At 41.2% G+C, this 16,646-nt stretch overlaps 1 protein-coding gene across 1 annotated transcript; it reads right to left on the minus strand.

The window, feature by feature from the left end:
• Window positions 1–8,034: 8,034 nt before the first annotated feature.
• Window positions 8,035–15,381, minus strand: rasl11a (RAS-like, family 11, member A). Its single transcript, XM_085758934.1, has 8 exons — window positions 14,817–15,381; window positions 12,855–12,911; window positions 12,659–12,741; window positions 11,007–11,047; window positions 10,797–10,926; window positions 10,503–10,578; window positions 9,911–9,987; window positions 8,035–8,759 (listed from the first exon to the last, which is right to left on the minus strand). The coding sequence occupies exons 1-8, from the start codon at window positions 14,974–14,976 to the stop codon at window positions 8,613–8,615; spliced, it is 771 nt and encodes a 256-aa protein (XP_085615060.1). The 5' UTR covers window positions 14,977–15,381; the 3' UTR covers window positions 8,035–8,612.
• Window positions 15,382–16,646: the final 1,265 nt, after the last annotated feature.

Genomic DNA, 16,646 nt, shown 5'->3' on the forward strand with positions numbered 1-16,646 from the left:
TACTGCAAAACCCAGAATGAGAAAGATTAGAATATGTGGGATGAAACCTACAATATCTTACAAAGTGTCTTTCATCTGTTTTTTAATAGTTTTAAGTGTTTGACCTCGAGGGATTCTTCCCTTTTTTTTCTTCGTCTCCCATGGAGTTCATTTTGACCCAGGTATACAGCAGAGTTCAACCCCAGGTTACTGTACCATCCAAACGCTCCCCTTATGTCCAGGTGATGACAGTCTCTGCCATAGGCAACTCTTTGAATTGATCACAAGCTCTTTCTTTTCTCAATGGCACTTATCTTTATGAAACAGCCACTTGGCGGTCACCGACCAAGGGCCCCTCACTCTCAAGACTGACCGGCACCACGGCGTGCAGAGGTGGAGGAGGTGGTGGGAGGGGGACGTGGCCCCTGAACGGGACAAAACAAGTTCCCACATTCCATCAGTGGCGACGGGGCTCTCAGGTGACATTGTAGTGCCTCTGGCGACCATGTTTAAGAAACCGCAATGAATTAGAGGCTTTATGAGAAAATATTTTACATAATTACATAATAAGTTCACAAATTAGCCAATATTGTACGTTGGCTTTTGTTTTTAAGTTGTAAAAGAAATAGTATCAATATTACTCTGTGTGTGCAGTTCATTGGAGCCTCAAAGCAATTATCTTATCATATTTTAGCTTAGCTTATTTTAGCTTGAAGCAGCTAGCCTGGCTATTCCTCCCCAGACTAGGTTATCTGTCTTGTAAAGCTAAAATTAGCAACTAGCTGGTGATGATGGTCAGATGGTGGAACATTGTAAAGGTGAATAACCAGATGTTTCCCTCAGGAGATGGTGGGGACCAAACGTGGAGCTAAAAGGAGGGGGAATATCGTAGCTTTGCAGGAGTCCAAGGTGCTAATGTCTGTTCTATGTGTAAGGCAAATGATTGCTAGCAAGTATCAGCTACCTATGTGTAAGTGTTGCATTTAGAGCTAATTGTGTTACAATTGAGAGACCAAAAGGATTGAGTAATGCAGATGTATACATTTAAGCCTGGCAAGTACGTATTCAGCAGAAATCTGAATTAATTCATTTATGTTTTCATTCATAGTTTGTAAAGCTCCCAGACATGATTCCAAACTCACTTTCTTTACTTCTTTTACCGCAGGCTACATACCATATTTAATCGCAGTCAATTCCACATTGACGTGTGCTGAAACATCCATTCAGAGCCTCTCTTTTATTTCGCCGACCCCACCTCAGTCGGTCTAAAAAATTTTCTTCCCTTATCTGATGTGGTCTGCAATTTGACCACACATCAAAGGAGGAAGGATGGAAGTCAGAAATGCAGAGAAGCACAGCAGTGACATGAATGGAAGAAAAAAAATTGAAGAAGATATAGAATGACCCCACCACCCAGAAACCACCACATACAGCCTCAAATGAAATGGAACGTCTTGAAAAAACGGAGGTTGGCCTCTGCAGCACAGACGAGACTCATCAAAGCAAATGTCTTTTGTCATGTCAGCTGAGTGAACCTCGGCGGCCAACCTCTCTCAAAGAATTTCCTCTTTCCTGTAGGATGTGTTTGTAGTGTTGATAAATCAGTTAGCATGACTCATCCCCCCGACTCCTTTCTCCCTCCTATCTGCCTGTTTATCTTAGGGAGACAGAGGCGTGTCGGGCTGATGGCCACGCCAGCGAAGACACATTTATGAAAAAGTGTAAACTCCCGAACTAGCTGAGGGACGTGAACATGCACAGGATCTTTGCATTGCTTTTTCAAATGCACACAGCTTTCATCTCCCTGTTTGTGATGGTTGACTTTCTTTGGCTTACGAAGCTATACAGCCCTTCACTCCATCAGATAGTGTCCAGGCGGCAGCATACACTCCACACATACACACACACAAAGTTGCTGTTTATTTGTTATGGCAACTACAGGATCTCTGAAGCTTTTCTCTAATCTCATTCAGCATTTACCAAAGGAAAACACATAGACAAAGCACTCACATCTATCTTAATATAAACTTGAGTTATCTGATGGATCTTTTTGATCTGACTGCGCTGAAGAGAAATGGCATCTCCGCCTTCAGGGATAACATACTCGAAAGATGATTTATGCTTGAGAATTTCATACATTGCTTCCAGTTGGGTTTTTTCCACCTGGTAATCTCCATAGGAAAAAAAAGTTAGACAGAAAAGTAGAACTCAAAGTTAAAGATGTAATCGGCATTTGGCTTTTTATCCAGGAGATGAGGTCGGTATGACCCAGTTTTTATACATTCTGGTAATTTGTTAGGGGAGAAAAAACCAGGAACTTCAGCATGTACTGCATACGTTTGCAGTATTAGGTCAGGCTGAGTCAGCAAATCTAAGGTGGATCGCTCTCCTCAAATTGGGATGGCGTTTCTGCCCCAAGTGAAGAGGTTTAACCATCTTTGGGTCTTGTTTATGTATGAAGGCAGATTGGACTGTTGAGGTGAAGGAGTGGATTCAGAGGGTGAAAATCCCACAGTACCCTACCAATCGATTGTCATTTGGTATCCAATCTATGAGCTTTGGGTATTGATTAAAAGAATGAAATCATGGATACAACCAGCTGAAATAAGTTTCTTGGCTGGTTTCCTCGGTTTAGCTCTTGAGATAAGGTCAAGAGCTTGAATGTACGGGAGCTGGAAGAGTTGCTGATCCTTCAAAAGAACATCATGTCTTCCAGTCTTGTACAACTAGGAGGCCTTGGCGTAGACAGGCGAGCTCTTTGCAACTAACTTTAGCTAGAATACAGGCTAAAGAGTGGTGCGATCCTTCTTCATTGTTTCAGGTGAGATATATCTACGTTTTTTGTTTTTTTCTGACACCAACTGGAAAATATTCTTAAATATTACACCAATAATGATGTAGTAGTTTTGAATCAGACTAAGGGCATATGAAACAACCTCCTGAGATGTAAGTAATCCAAATATAAATGATAGTTCAAACTGTTTATTTAATGTGATCCATTAATCAATTGATCGGCCTTCAGTTTGCATTCAAGAACAACACCACAGATGCTTATCTTGAGAGCGCTCCAGTGAGTTATTACAACAGAGGATTTGTGGTGATAAATCAGAGCGTTTTAAAAATCATTAGCTTATCTTGAAAACACGATGCAAGCCTGAGATGAAGGAGAAGGAGCAAAATGAAGGAACATGGTGGGAAATAAACTGTCCGGGAAGATAAGGACATGGGTGAAAGATAGGAACCAAACTACCAAATTAGAAGAAGATTGTGACCAGAATTTCCTCTTCAACCACTGTGGGAAATGATCATGGGCAAGGTCTGGCGAATCCACCGTTTGGATGTCCTGCAAAGTCCCAAGAAATGCAGTCGGAAGAGGGGAACAGTGAGGGAGAGGGGAAATGGGAGGGTAAATGAGTTGCCCACTGGGAGCTTTGCAGCCAAAAATAGAAACAGCAGACCTCAGATATTGTTCATGTATTAACTCTATGTTTTCAGCCGTTTAAAATGGAGGGAGCGGAAGAGGCCAAATTCATAAATAGCCTAGATATGAATATAGTGGGTTCAATGAATTCTTTCTCATTGGTCACAATTGTTAATTCCTCCAGATCAGTTTCATTTTAATCCTTCAAACATCAACATTGATTGGAGTAAAAGTTGGAGATTGTGGTGGATGATTAAGCCAACAAAGCATGTGTCTTTGACGTGGCTAACCACTCAATGTTTGCATGTCCTTTTCCTGCTAACGGTCAATATTGGTTTATTTTAACCATGGCAACGGACTTTCCCACAAACACAAAGTGGTTTTTAGCAAAACTTATCATGCACAAACTCAGGAAAAAAATGACACACTCATCGGGACATCAGATTTGAAAATCAACAACAATTTTACACATTTGGTCAAAAGCGCCAGAATAAACATTAAGAGAAAGTGGTCTTAGAGTGGAGGACAAGAATGGGTCACCAAGTTCAACTTTTAAACTGGCATGGATGAAATATATTTAGAGTGTTGAAAGGTTTGATAATCAACCAAGCAAACCTTATCTAACGAAGAAGCCAATGAGATAAGGTCAAAAGCTCCAGGCCAAGCAAGTATGCAGACCATTAATGGAGAACTTTGTCAGCCTGTCATTTTTGTTTTAGTCCTTCAGGGCACCAGTCAGTTTCAAACCATTAAGGCATGAGTGATGGTCACATCTTCCTTCTAATAGATTCAAGGTCCATTTACTTGTTTGTTCAGGAGCTTTTGACCATATTCCCATGGTCCTCCTCAGTAGGCAAAGTTTCCTGTCAAAGATTTCAAAGATTCTCCAATTTCTCACATTCAAGACTTCTTAGGTATGTTGGCTTAAATAAAGACCATGTGAGATGGTTAAAAGCTCCATGACAACACAAGTATTAGGACTTTGTGTTGAGATTGTTCTCTCAGCTGCTGGTTTTATGATACCACACTGGCAGATTGATGATTGTGATCTTGAATGTGGTTTCCTTCAAGCCCTCAAGTTTAGTTTTTGCAAGTACAAGGGAGAAGCCAGTTCAGTTTCACAACAGTCAAGTCAAAGAGACGTCTTGACAGTGATGGCGTGCAAGTCTCTCTGGTTCTTCATTGCACCTTTTGCGATATTATATAGGAACAAGTTGATTTGTGTCACTGATCCTGAAACAGGAGCATTGGCCTTTCAGATCAACATTTAGCTGTCAATCAGAGCGTTGGGGAGCTGGACATCTACACTCTTGTCTCGTGTTGAAAGCTGACATTTTCGTTTGTTTCATATTCGGACAAATGAGCTGATAATCTTCCTGTTTCTGTGTTTTTCTGTCTTGTTTTTATCAGTCTGGGTTAGTCTCCCTTCAACACTTTCTATCTTGTCTCTTTCCTCCTCTTCCCTGTTTTCTATCTCCTCAATTAGACATAGATTCTCATGGAACATTTCTTTCCTTCCTTTGTGTCTCTCTCGGTCTTGCTCTCTGAGTTTTGACTTCATCCCAGACGGGACCTTAACTTCCTGCCGCCTACTACAGATAACAGGAACGCAGCAGTAACACACATGCACACACAGCTGGTTTATGTCCCCCACACTGCTGCTGCTGCTGCTGATCAAGTGCTTTCCCATAGTGGAAACCAGAACAAGAACACCCACATACTTGAGTTGGTTGCTGGGGGAGGTTAGCTGCTGATAAGATAACTGCCACACCATTAACCTTGGTCTGGGTCGCCCTCTTTCACCCTTCTTCCTCTCTGCTACATCTTTAGCATGTTGGTAACAACCATATTTCAATACCACAGGTTTAGACTTATTTGATTCCAATTAATCCTAAATACCCTTTATGGACATGATTGACCATCTCATGATGGCTACTTCCAGAGTGTCATTGCACCAACATGTGTTCAGGAAACTTCAAAATCCTCCTCCGTCGCCAGATCTGACCATGTGGTAGAACAAAGTTGCACCTTCTAACACGAAAGTACCAAAAACTGCAGTTCCTCTAGTGACCACTTGAGGTCAGTTTCAAATGCAAGTCAATCCCTGTGATAATACCCAACTTTGCAGCAGAAATAAATATATCTTTACATCTCTTTGGGTAATTTCCCTCTTTGCACCAACTGTATGGGAGGAAAACTCTGGGCACTAACCCTAATGGCCACTGCCCTCATTGGTCGCGATCATTAGGGATCCTCAGAAGAATTTGGCCTTCCTGGTCATCAAAGGCCTCAAAGGCTGAACCAAAGTGAGTTACTGTTGTGTTGCAAAGTGTGGTTCCTGTTGCCTAGCAAACTTGACAAACACCTTTTCCTCCCCTAAAAACACCTTAAAGTCTTTAACAGCTGTACTGTTACTGTTGAACAGAGCTGACACCAAATACTTAAATTGACCTCCAACACTCTGTCTACATTGTTTGGTTTTATTGCTAGCACGCAATGAGTCTCAGTTTAGGTTGCACCATGAGGAACCCACCTGTAGGAGCCTTCGCTGCTGAGTAACAGAAGGATGCATTTGAGGTCGCCTTTGAAATGGGCCAACATGTGAGAAAGCTTTGTGTTTTGATTAAATGTGCATGGTCCTAAGTGTACAGAGCTGTTCTTCCTCAACGTTTGATGTTTTTGGCCTTCCTGCACCTTCCACATCACAGTGATCCCTTGGAAAAACCTTCCTGTCTGGATAAATGGAGTGAAGTGCATGACGTAGTGCTGGCTAAGGCTACGCTATACAGAAATGGGTATTTAGTAACAATGTCAATGTTATTTTGATTTTTATGTTTTCGTACTTGTAGATCAGAACCCAGAAGTTCACTTAGGCTTCCTTAAGTCCTTACCGAAAAAGGGAACATGTAGTAGAGGCTCAGTTTTCTAAATCCAGCCTCATAAATGTCACATTAACTCTTCATCTATCAAATAAACTCTCATTTAAAGCAAGTTACGCTATTGCCAGCTCCAGGGGAAAAAAGGGAGGAATTCATCGCTCTTTTAAAGAAAGTAGGAGCACTTGTTCCAGTGGCACACAGGAAAGAAGTCTTTAGGAACGTGTGTGTGTGTGTGTGTGTGTGTGTGTGTGTGTGTGTGTGTGTGTGTGTGTGTGTGTGTGTGTGTGTGTGTGTGTGTGTGTGTGTGTGTGTGTGTGTGAAGCAAAGTTAGGGTCTCTAAAGAAAACACAAGAGGAAATTGGACATAAAGTAGCTGAAAATTATGTGAACTTCTCTTTCTCTCTGTCTGTCTGTCTCTCTCTTTCACTAACTGACGCACACACTCACACAAACACACACACACACACACACACACACACACACACACTCTTTCATGTGCACGTTATTTTTGTCTTGGCATTTGTCAAAGACCATCACAGGATTTTCATCTCGATACACAGCGAGCGAGTCGGCTGGCTTCATCTCATCTTTTTTTTTTTTTTTCCAGACTCTGATGGAGCCCTGCTGCTTTCAGAAGGTCAAAGGGCAGAAGGTCACGAGATGGGGTCAGCAGTGTGTGTGTGTGTGTGTGTGTGTGTGTGTGTAGAAGGGTTAGAGTGGTGGTTCAGTGACCAAGAAAGAAATTCCAGATGCTGAGGAATTTGTCTTTACTGGGAATTTTGTGTGTGTGTCTATGAGAAGAGAGGTCATGAGAACAGCACAAAACACACACACCACACACACACTCAGACTATATCTTATATCTACATCAGCTCTGCTATGATACAAACTCAACACGTTGCCTCTGAGGAAAGAAGCTGTGTCTCTTGTTGGGAACAGAAAAATCCTGTAGAGCAGCACTAACTCAACTCAACACAACACTAAAACCTTTGTTTAAAACAATACAATGAAATATTCTCAGTTTGGAGTCTCGGGGGTTTGAGCTATAGTGGAAAAAGCTTCACGGTCACGAGCGAGCCGGGGCCTGTAAATGAGAGCCACATGGACTCTCCAACACATTGTTTATTGGACAGAGGTTTGGCGTCCCGTCTCGTCGCCACTTTGTAACGAAGTTTTCGGTGACACAACAAAATCTGATGTCACTCTCTGTTACTTTAGGAAAACATGAACTGTCTCCAGTGTTTACAGCAGCTGAAAACACACGGAGTAGCCGAATTGTACGGAAGACTGTGGCCGCCAATATTATCATAACATATTCAATTTCTGAGTATGAGCCTGCCACAGTGATAATGAAACTGTGAGACTTTATTTTCAAACTGTCAGACAATATGACTTCAAAACATGAAAATATTTTTTTTTGCTGGAATTTGAATGTGAATATATGAATTTGAATTATGTCCCATTTTTTGCTACTGCCAAATGACAGCATAGAAAATCTGTCATTTAAGTTTAATTTAGGCAGTTTTATTAAACAGTCTGTAATATATTTATTACATATTTAGTAAAATCAGATATTCAATAATGTAATTATGGCAGCAATAGTTTTCCATATATATCAAGATTCGAACCCCCCTTCATTTCCTGCTGTCATATGTCAGCATTCGTCTCGCTGTATGGCCTTGAACTCTTGCGTCTTGGGGTCGTTTCCTGTTTTGTTTCAGACTTTCTGATTCAAAACTGCAACAGCGAAGTCGAAGACTTTAGTTTCATTTATTTGGTATCAGCAAAGTTGAGATATGGCGTCCACAGTTTCACACGACTGAATGAACCTGAATTATACAAAAAAATAAATCATTTAGCTCCGTAAAGAAAGTTAAAAACAGTTTTTAAAACCAACGTAAATGAAAAAGGAAATGTTCGGACTTGACGTGACGAGCAACTTTTGCTTTTCTTTGACTTTGTCGACACATTCAGCGTCCGTCATGGTGAAAACTCCAGGTCCCCCGACACAACCCACGCTGTTTGTGTAACAGTCTCTGACCATGTCCACTTGGAGCAGCATCCTGATGGCACTCGAGCCTGGGAAGAGGTCGCGTTGACCGTGTTTGACTCTCGTCCAAAGCAGAGGGAGAGAGAGAGAAGAGCTCAGCTGCCAGGAAGCTTTTTGTCTTTATCCGTCCATCTGAGGACGATTACTTCTGCCCTTTGAGGTCCTCTTGTCATGTTTCTCCAACCACAACTTTTATTTTCCAAGGAAGCTCTTTATCTCCGTCATTTGTATCTTTTTTTTTTAGTTTTTGAGGAAGGGGGAGGTTGGGGGTCCCATCCTGTGATCAAAGAGTGGTGGCTGACTTGACCTTGGAGGAGAGGACCTGCCTGAACCTCCTCTTCAGCTCCTGCATGTTGGGAGATTTGGGTCTGGCCAGGTGGAGGCCTCCTCTCCTCTTCTCCCCGTTACCTCCACCCAGCGCTCGGATCACCTGGACAAGAGAGAGAGAGAGAGAAAGGTCAGTGATCAAAGTGACCTGCGAAAAAGTCAAATATAGTTGAGGAAAACAAAAGCGAGGTCTTTCTTTTTAATGCTACAGAATCAAAGAGTTTAGATAGATAGATACTTTTGATAGGTAGATATTTTTATTGTCATTGTCATTTTCACAACAACGAAATTGAAAGTGCATCTCCTGCAGTGCAAAAAATCATAAAAACATTTAAAAAACATAAAACACACATTAACCACTCAGCATTAAGTGCAATCAGTGCTTTGGGGTAAAAACTGTTCTTAAATCTGTTTGTGGTGGCTTTAATTGTCCTGTATCTTCTGCCAGAGGAGAGTTCAAACAGACAGTGACCAGGATGTGTTGTGTCTTTGAAAGCTGCATTAAATTATTTCTTGACAAAACGGAAGTTGCTATAGTGAATGTGGGTTAGAAAATACCCAGAAATATGTTTTGATCTGAATAATATAACCAAAAGTAACTTTACTTTTTGCTACGTTTTGGTCTCCACCATCTCCTAATATAAAACATGGCTGTTAAGTTTCTAACTGCTCCACTATGCTATCTGCTACCTATGTTTGTCTGCTGTAAAAGTCGTGCACAGCGCGTTCATCAGAGGTTTAATGCGACAGCAGCTGAGTATTGAGTATTGAGCCCGAAAACCAAAACAATGGGCTAAAAAAGATGCTAAAATGCTCCAAAGAGCTGATGACGATTCCAGCTAGTTTGATAGCTACTTTTTATTAAACCAACTGGAATTTCACACAACCATTGAATCACAACAAAAGCTGTGGTAATAAAAGAAAAGGGCCTTAAAATGTGGACATTAAACACAACAAAGTTTCAGAGAACCTGCTCTTTAAAGTACCAGAAAGGAAACAGACGACTCAAACACACTCATATGTACTGGGCCTCTGGGCGAAATGACCTATAACTCCAGAGAGAAAAACAAATACACAGAACAGTCTATTACGGGCCGGTATCTCTTTGTGGTATGTTTGTATTAGTTGGTGACTCTGGGCATCAGTGGGAAATGTCCTGTAACCACAGATCCCACAGGAAATGAAAATCCCTGAAGTTTGTACACAGCATCCTGGTATCTTTCTATAAATATTATTAAGAAATAAAAGTCCCACCTCCTGACAGAGATGTAGGAAGGCGGTGTGGACTCCCTCGTGGTTCTCTCTGGCCGAGGCCTCGAAGTAAACTCCTCCTGTGAGCACAGCCGACACTCAGATCAGAGACTTATCTTCCTGATAACTCCCAGCAGCATTCCTCATTCATTAGGCAGCGCGCAACATATAGGTTAGACACACAAAAACGTTTCACATTGTTGATTCACTAAGATAAGTGATGTTGGAACGAGACTGATGGCTGACGCTCAAACTCGCTGGTGGTGCGAGTGGATTGAGATCATTTTTATTGGGATATGGATGTAAATGTGCCAATTTATTAAAATTGATTTTGAGATGTTTCATTGGAAGAAGTGAAAACTGTGCGGGTGGTGGTAAAGGACAAATCAGGAAATGGATGGAAGTAATCACGGTTCATCTTCTGGGTACCATGATTGTTCATTTTGTAATATGGTGCCGATTCATTCAGTAGTTTTTGAGACATTTAACAGAAAAAAACAGCTCCAAATTCCTAAATCAAGTCTTTGGTTCAGTCCGGTCTCATTTCAAATCAAGTAATAGGAGGAAGAAGAGGATGAAGAGGAGAGAAACCCACCTAACGAGGCTGCTAACGTCTCGCCTTCGTCTGCAGGCACTTGTCGGGCACGGAGCAGGTCGCTCTTGTTGCCAACCTGCATGAGATTACAGATTATCATTATAGTAGAGATTACACAATAGGGATTAGGGTTAGTAGGTTACGGCTATTGTCTGTCCCAGGAAGAAGAGAGCCGACCAGACCGCGGCATGCTAAACGCTGATGCAATTCATATGGATAATACGGACGTTTAAAGAAGAGCTAATCATCAAATATTCCTAATTAACTAAATAAATAAAACCCCAAAAGACTGACCAGTATAACAGGAATGTTTCCAGAGGGGTGGATGCGTCTGACGTGTTGGTAGAGCGGCTGGATGGTTCGGTAGCTGTTGTGGTCCGTGATGGAGAAAACCAGCACGTAGCCGTCCGCCCAGTAGATCGACCTGCAAGTCCAGTTATAACACAGTTATCACCAGATATTATTGATCGATTAATATTCAGATAATACTGGTTGAAGCCTGACCTGTTGATCTGCTCCTGGCAGTACAGGCCCTCCGCATCATCCTGAAGAACAAAGATGAACAGTAGTGAGATCAGAGCTGAGACTGACACCCACTTATCAATCAAGGAGCAATGAAACATCGAGTTGAGCAACTCTTTCCACTCATTTCTGATCATATTTTCAGTCAACAATGTTAAAATTTGACACTTTTCTGAGTCCAGAGTCTCATTTTAAAACGGAGATCTGTCCAGCTTGCAGTTTTTAACAACCTCCCATCAGAAGCTCAGTAACTTCTCCACCTCTTTCTCGGCCTCTTGAACACCAATTAATTTCCTCTAATCTCTGAATGCCGGTCACCATCATCATCCTCCTCCTCCTCCTCCTCCATCCTGCCAGGATGGACCTCCTCAAGTTATCTCCCCTCAGCGTAAGGAAATGAGCAGCTCCCAGGCCTGGTCTGGTAAACAGACTGCCGACGTCGGGCAGGGTGAGCCGTGTGGCACGTTGCACCCATTACGCTCATCATGATGAGCGAGGAGATGTTCTCTAAGGTCACTTCCTCTTACTTCAAATACATTCCTGACATTGTTTTGAGATAAAAAAAAAAGGGGGGGAGGAAGGGTTTGTTTCAGCTTGTAGCCATAAAGCAGCCATGACAGCCTCTGCTTCTTGAACTTTTTCACCCACCTCATCAGTTAAAGATTCAAATTTCATATTTTGTCGCCCAATGTAAATACAAAGTCCAGCAATTGGTCAAAAAATGAAAAATAGTACATTTGAATACAAGAAATTAAGATTAATTAGGTTCATTTATCATTTTAATAACCTAAACTCCAACCCACTAGGGTTAGGCTAGCTGTTGCAAACAACAACCCCAAAAAGTCTGAAATGTGGCGTGGTCATGGCAATGGGAAAGTGAACAAGCCCAAAGCCAAAAACAACAAATAAATATTTTCGTTTAAAATACAAGTATGACAATTTAAAGGTGTCATTTGATCTAGCGCTGTCGTGTGCAGCTCCACCTACATAAAGCCAGTAGCCTAAATGCCACTGTATCAAAACTAAAGCTAAAGCTAAAATTAGCCGAGAAAGTCCTCGATGAATGGTAGCGAATGTAGATAATTGGCAAAGATAATTATTTACATATGCTCTCAGACAAAAATATCCAATATTTAAGCTTTTACAAGACGGATAAAAACATGAATACATTAACTTAAGCTGCAGCTAGCAAGGTTGCAAGTTATCTCTTCACTCCAGAGCAAACCTGTGCTCCTGCAGAGCCAGAGAGTGAAAAAACAAACTGGAAACTCAGTATTACTAACTGTTTCCCATAGCACTCAGCCTAGATTGGAGATGAAAAACCCTTTGAAAGGATTAAGAAGTATTAAAGCACCGCACTTGGCTTGTTTGGAGCCTTATTAACTTCACACGGAAGTTAACACCATGACCCTGGAGGTATCAAGTTTCTCCATATCTGCAGATTTTAGGCTTCAGTTGCAGTATCATAAAGATCCTCATGAGATGTCAATGTATAGCCTATTCTATTACGATTGCACATTTATAGTCTTTTCAAGCTGCTGTTGCTGCTTCCATCTGTCATTTCTATTTCATGCAGCCCTTGAAACCTCTGGGATGGAAGCACGGCCTTCTGTCGCTGCGTTTCCATGAGTTACCTGGAGAGCGACGCAGGGTGTATCCTGGATCTGAAGTGACACTTCCTCCCCATCCAGCGTGACCTTTCTGGAGTAGAGCGCCCCTACGGAGACCGAAAGAGAGAGACAGGTGGACGGGTGGATGAGTCAACAGGTGAATGAAAGAGGGGGATCAGTATTTGGGTTTGTCTAAGAGAGAAGAGAGATTTAAACTCACCTGTGTTTGCTTCATAATCCCCAATGAACCTCTTGGTCAGAAACCTGACGATCAGAGCTGAAAAACAAAAAAACAAGATCAAGGAGTCTGAATCAGAGGAGTTTCAAATGTGTCACAACAAAGTGGGAGGAAATACCACAGCGGAGGAGTAACGAGATCACATTTCTGTAAATAATCAGTGTCATCTCAGGGACTGTTTAGAGAGAACGAGATCGAGGCGTACTGCAGCTCGTGTGATATAAAATCTGACCTCTATACTGAAATATTTGCTCCAAGCAACTGTTGTTGACTGGAATTTCCCTTTTCCCCAGCCCTGTTTGATTTTTTGGACTTTTACAGCAAAAACACGAGCTGAACAAACAGGCCAAGGACTCTGAACAGGGAAAATGATCCATCAATACTGAGAATCTGATGGCGCAACCCAACATTCGTCATCTTTTACTGATAAACGATTGCCTCATCTATCACTGTTATTTAACTTCTGGGCACGAGTCTCACAGATTGTTCTCTGCCCAGTTTCATGCAGAATCGCCCATTAGTTTCAGTAAAATCTGTGACTTTTAGAGCATTAGAGGACATCGGTGATTTGACACATTGAAGAATTGGACTTGTATGAAGCTGGAAAATAAGCAATCAGGTACTTATGTTGAGTTTCAGTGGCTCCTTCAAAGAATAGAGAATATTAGGTGGATTATCCAGATAAAGATCAAAATAAAGTCAAATGTATGCATATGCAAATACCCATGATATAGTACATATGTCCTTATAGACCTATATATCAGAATATATAAAGAAACATGTGAGGATATGAGTTCATATAAGTAAATAAATGATGGAGTCTATTGGTTCATTCAAACTACAGTGATCTTACAAGTACCATAATGCAACTTGATGACATAATGACTTTAATTAGCCCCTTCCCTCTTCCCTGCCTGCTGGTAGATGCCTGTGCTCTTACAGTCATAACTGATCTTAAAAGACAAAACAAAACACACTGTCAGACTGTTGGTAATTCAGACACTGACACTTAAATAACTCCCCCGATGTTTATTATGAATTATAAATCCCTCACTTAGCACCAGACTGACAAATTAGCCACTTGTATAGAGACAGAGTCACACACACTGTTTAGTCTATGGCAGCCACTGTTATACCTCATCTCCTGGACGTCTTCCCTTTTTTTTGGTTTTTTTTGGCGTCATGTTCTGTCACATAAACACTCAAACATCGACATTAACTTTTGTTTTCTTCAGCTTTCTTTGACTCTGTTGAATATTTGTTGTTGTTGTTTTTCTAGGTCATGCCAATAGTACTTAATTACTACCTCTGTCTTTCTATTACAGTTTGATGTGTGTGTGCCATCTTTGCACAGTGGCTTCTCTTCTTTCAAAATAAAATTAGATCATAGCCTACTGTGGGTTATATTTAGAGGTGAAAAACAACTAATCTGGTTGCATCATCTACTGTGAGTGAGTAGGTTACACTTCAGAGATTACCCACTTTATAGAGAAATATAAATGTGGGGTAGATTTAATTTGACATTAGTTACTTTTCAAAATAAAATTTCACACAGAAAACTATAACTATTTCATAAAGTATGAAGACTTTCATGGATATTCTAATTAGCTCAATATAAGAAAAATGCTAAACTATAATAAACTATATGAAATTTTAAGATTTTATCTGCTAAATCAAGTAAAGTGCGAATTGTCGCCCCCTGCTGTTCAGGATGGATAATTCATCTCCATCATTTTTACTATTTTACTTTCAGCTTCCATCAGTATTTCTGTTTGAATCATGCAAATAAATCGCATAGATATTCTCATAACAATATGATGAGTGATTATCATATTGAGATGCAGGAAATCAAAGTCACCATTAAAAGCCTACATAAAAAAAACTTCCTCCATTCATTTAAATGTGAGTTGCACAGTTAATAATGTAGATGTGTCTTCTTCATACCGGTTTTCCCGACGTTGCTCGCCCCCAGCACCACGATCTTCACCGTCTTGTTGGGCACACAGTCCAGCAGGGGATACTCCGGTATGGGGACCAGCAGAAAGTTACTACCAGACCCGCTGCTGTTCATGGTTCCCGGTGCAGGGTCGCCAGTCAGCCGCATTTAGCTCCCCTCTGCCCCCGGGATCAGCCCTGCTCCGCCTGGGAAAACAAAAACCCACCAACCCCCCAGCACCAGCACCAGCAGCAGCGGCAGCAGCAGACCCCTCCGCCCCGAAGAGGAGCGCTCACTCCGGCGTTCCCATGGTTTGATTATCCTGGATGTCCTGGTGTATCCTACAGCTGCTTCTGTTGCGTTTTAAAATCTCTGCAGGAAAATAAAGTGGTTTCTCCTCTTAAGCCCCAGTATTGTAAAAAATCCAAGTATCCAGTGCAAAGTTGTTGTTTTTTTTTCCTGGGAAAGTTTTTATCCTGCAGCTGTTTGACTGACTGTTGGTGGAGAGGAGAGGAGAGGTGGCCTGCCCCGGTCCGCACGCACTGAGGAGGACAGATGAAACTGACTGTGGACAGAGCGCAAACAGACAGAGAGGGAGGGAGGGAGGGAGGGAGGATGCAGACTATGAACCATCCCCTCGAATATGAGACTATAGCCTGAAGTGGGATCCTCTTTCCAGACTGGATTTGTTCATCCTCAGCCTCCTCTGATCCAACAAGATCACTAAAGTTTAAGATTGTCAACTGGCATATTAAAGAAATTGACCAACATGTGACTGTAAATTTTTTTTTTTTTTTTTTTTCCAATTTAAAATTTCTATAAAGCAGAGGAAAGAAAACTATAAGCATCAATTTTAACATAATAAGCCCACACTTGCTTGATTGAAAATTAAAGGTAGCCTAATCCTAAATGACTTTTAGTTTTAAGTTGAAATTGTGACCTTTTTTAGTCATTGTTGAAATGCTGATGAATCACGGCGTTGGACTTTAGAGTCAAAATTATAAATTGTTGGAAGTAGACTTTAGATATTCTGCCCCAGTCTGGTTGCCACTGCTTCTACCTGACCCCAGGCCTTGGTTGGGCCAGGCCAGTAACTTTAAGTAGGCCCATCTCTAAAGCTCAACTCAAAAATCACACAACAGTGACCTCATATTGGTCAATTTCATTTTCATGTGATTTAAAAGTAAAAAAAAAAAAAAAAAGCCTTTTATCTTATTATTATATTCCTTTGACCCTCCATTAGTGTTTTTATTTTTCTACCCAAACAAAGTTAGAGTTAGCTATAATAAAAAAGGTCCAAGAATAACTTCAGACAATATAAAATAGGCTTGTACTTATAGGCTACTGTACTATAGTGGCTTGATGACAATTAAATGTTTGCTATCTGAAGACTGATGATAATTAATTGTTTGGCTAATGTCCTCTTTCCAGGTGGTGTTTGTTTGTTCAATCTGGAGCAGATCTTTCTCTCTGGTGAACCTTCCTATTGCCTAAATCCAGCAGTAATAGACCTACTCAATTTCATGGATCACTCGTTTTGACTTATTGTGTAAAATTGGAAATGACTCTCAAATCTCAAAGCGGAATAGGTCGTAGTAACACTAAGCACCGCCCGCCAATTCGACGCCCGAGTGAGAATCAAACTAACACACGCTCCCGTACGACTTCCAGGCTGGACGACAGGAAGCTACGGGAAGTCAGATCCAAATATACCGAGTGATACCGGAAGTCAAACTATTGTATCTTCAAAGTAAAACTTTTGGCGTGGCACAAGAAAATATCTTGTCATGATTTGAGTTGTTGTTACTGGTTTGAAACTAAAAATAAATAGGAAATAA

This window comes from Trachurus japonicus, chromosome 18 (genome assembly GCF_045865225.1).
Source record: "Trachurus japonicus isolate A0001 chromosome 18, Traja_1.0".
Lineage (NCBI taxonomy): Eukaryota > Metazoa > Chordata > Actinopteri > Carangiformes > Carangidae > Trachurus > Trachurus japonicus.

What these genes read in the sequence shown, in the direction of transcription:
- rasl11a (XM_085758934.1), bottom strand. Translation starts at nt 14,976, where the DNA reads ATGCGGCTGACTGGCGACCCTGCACCGGGAACCATGAACAGCAGCGGG. An exon ending in TGCCAGGAGCAGATCAACAG is followed by an intron (nt 10,927 to 11,006) that starts GTCAGGCTTCAA and finishes CTGGACTTGCAG; the next exon opens with GTCGATCTACTGGGCGGACG. An exon ending in GAAACATTCCTGTTATACTG is followed by an intron (nt 10,579 to 10,796) that starts GTCAGTCTTTTG and finishes AATCTCATGCAG; the next exon opens with GTTGGCAACAAGAGCGACCT.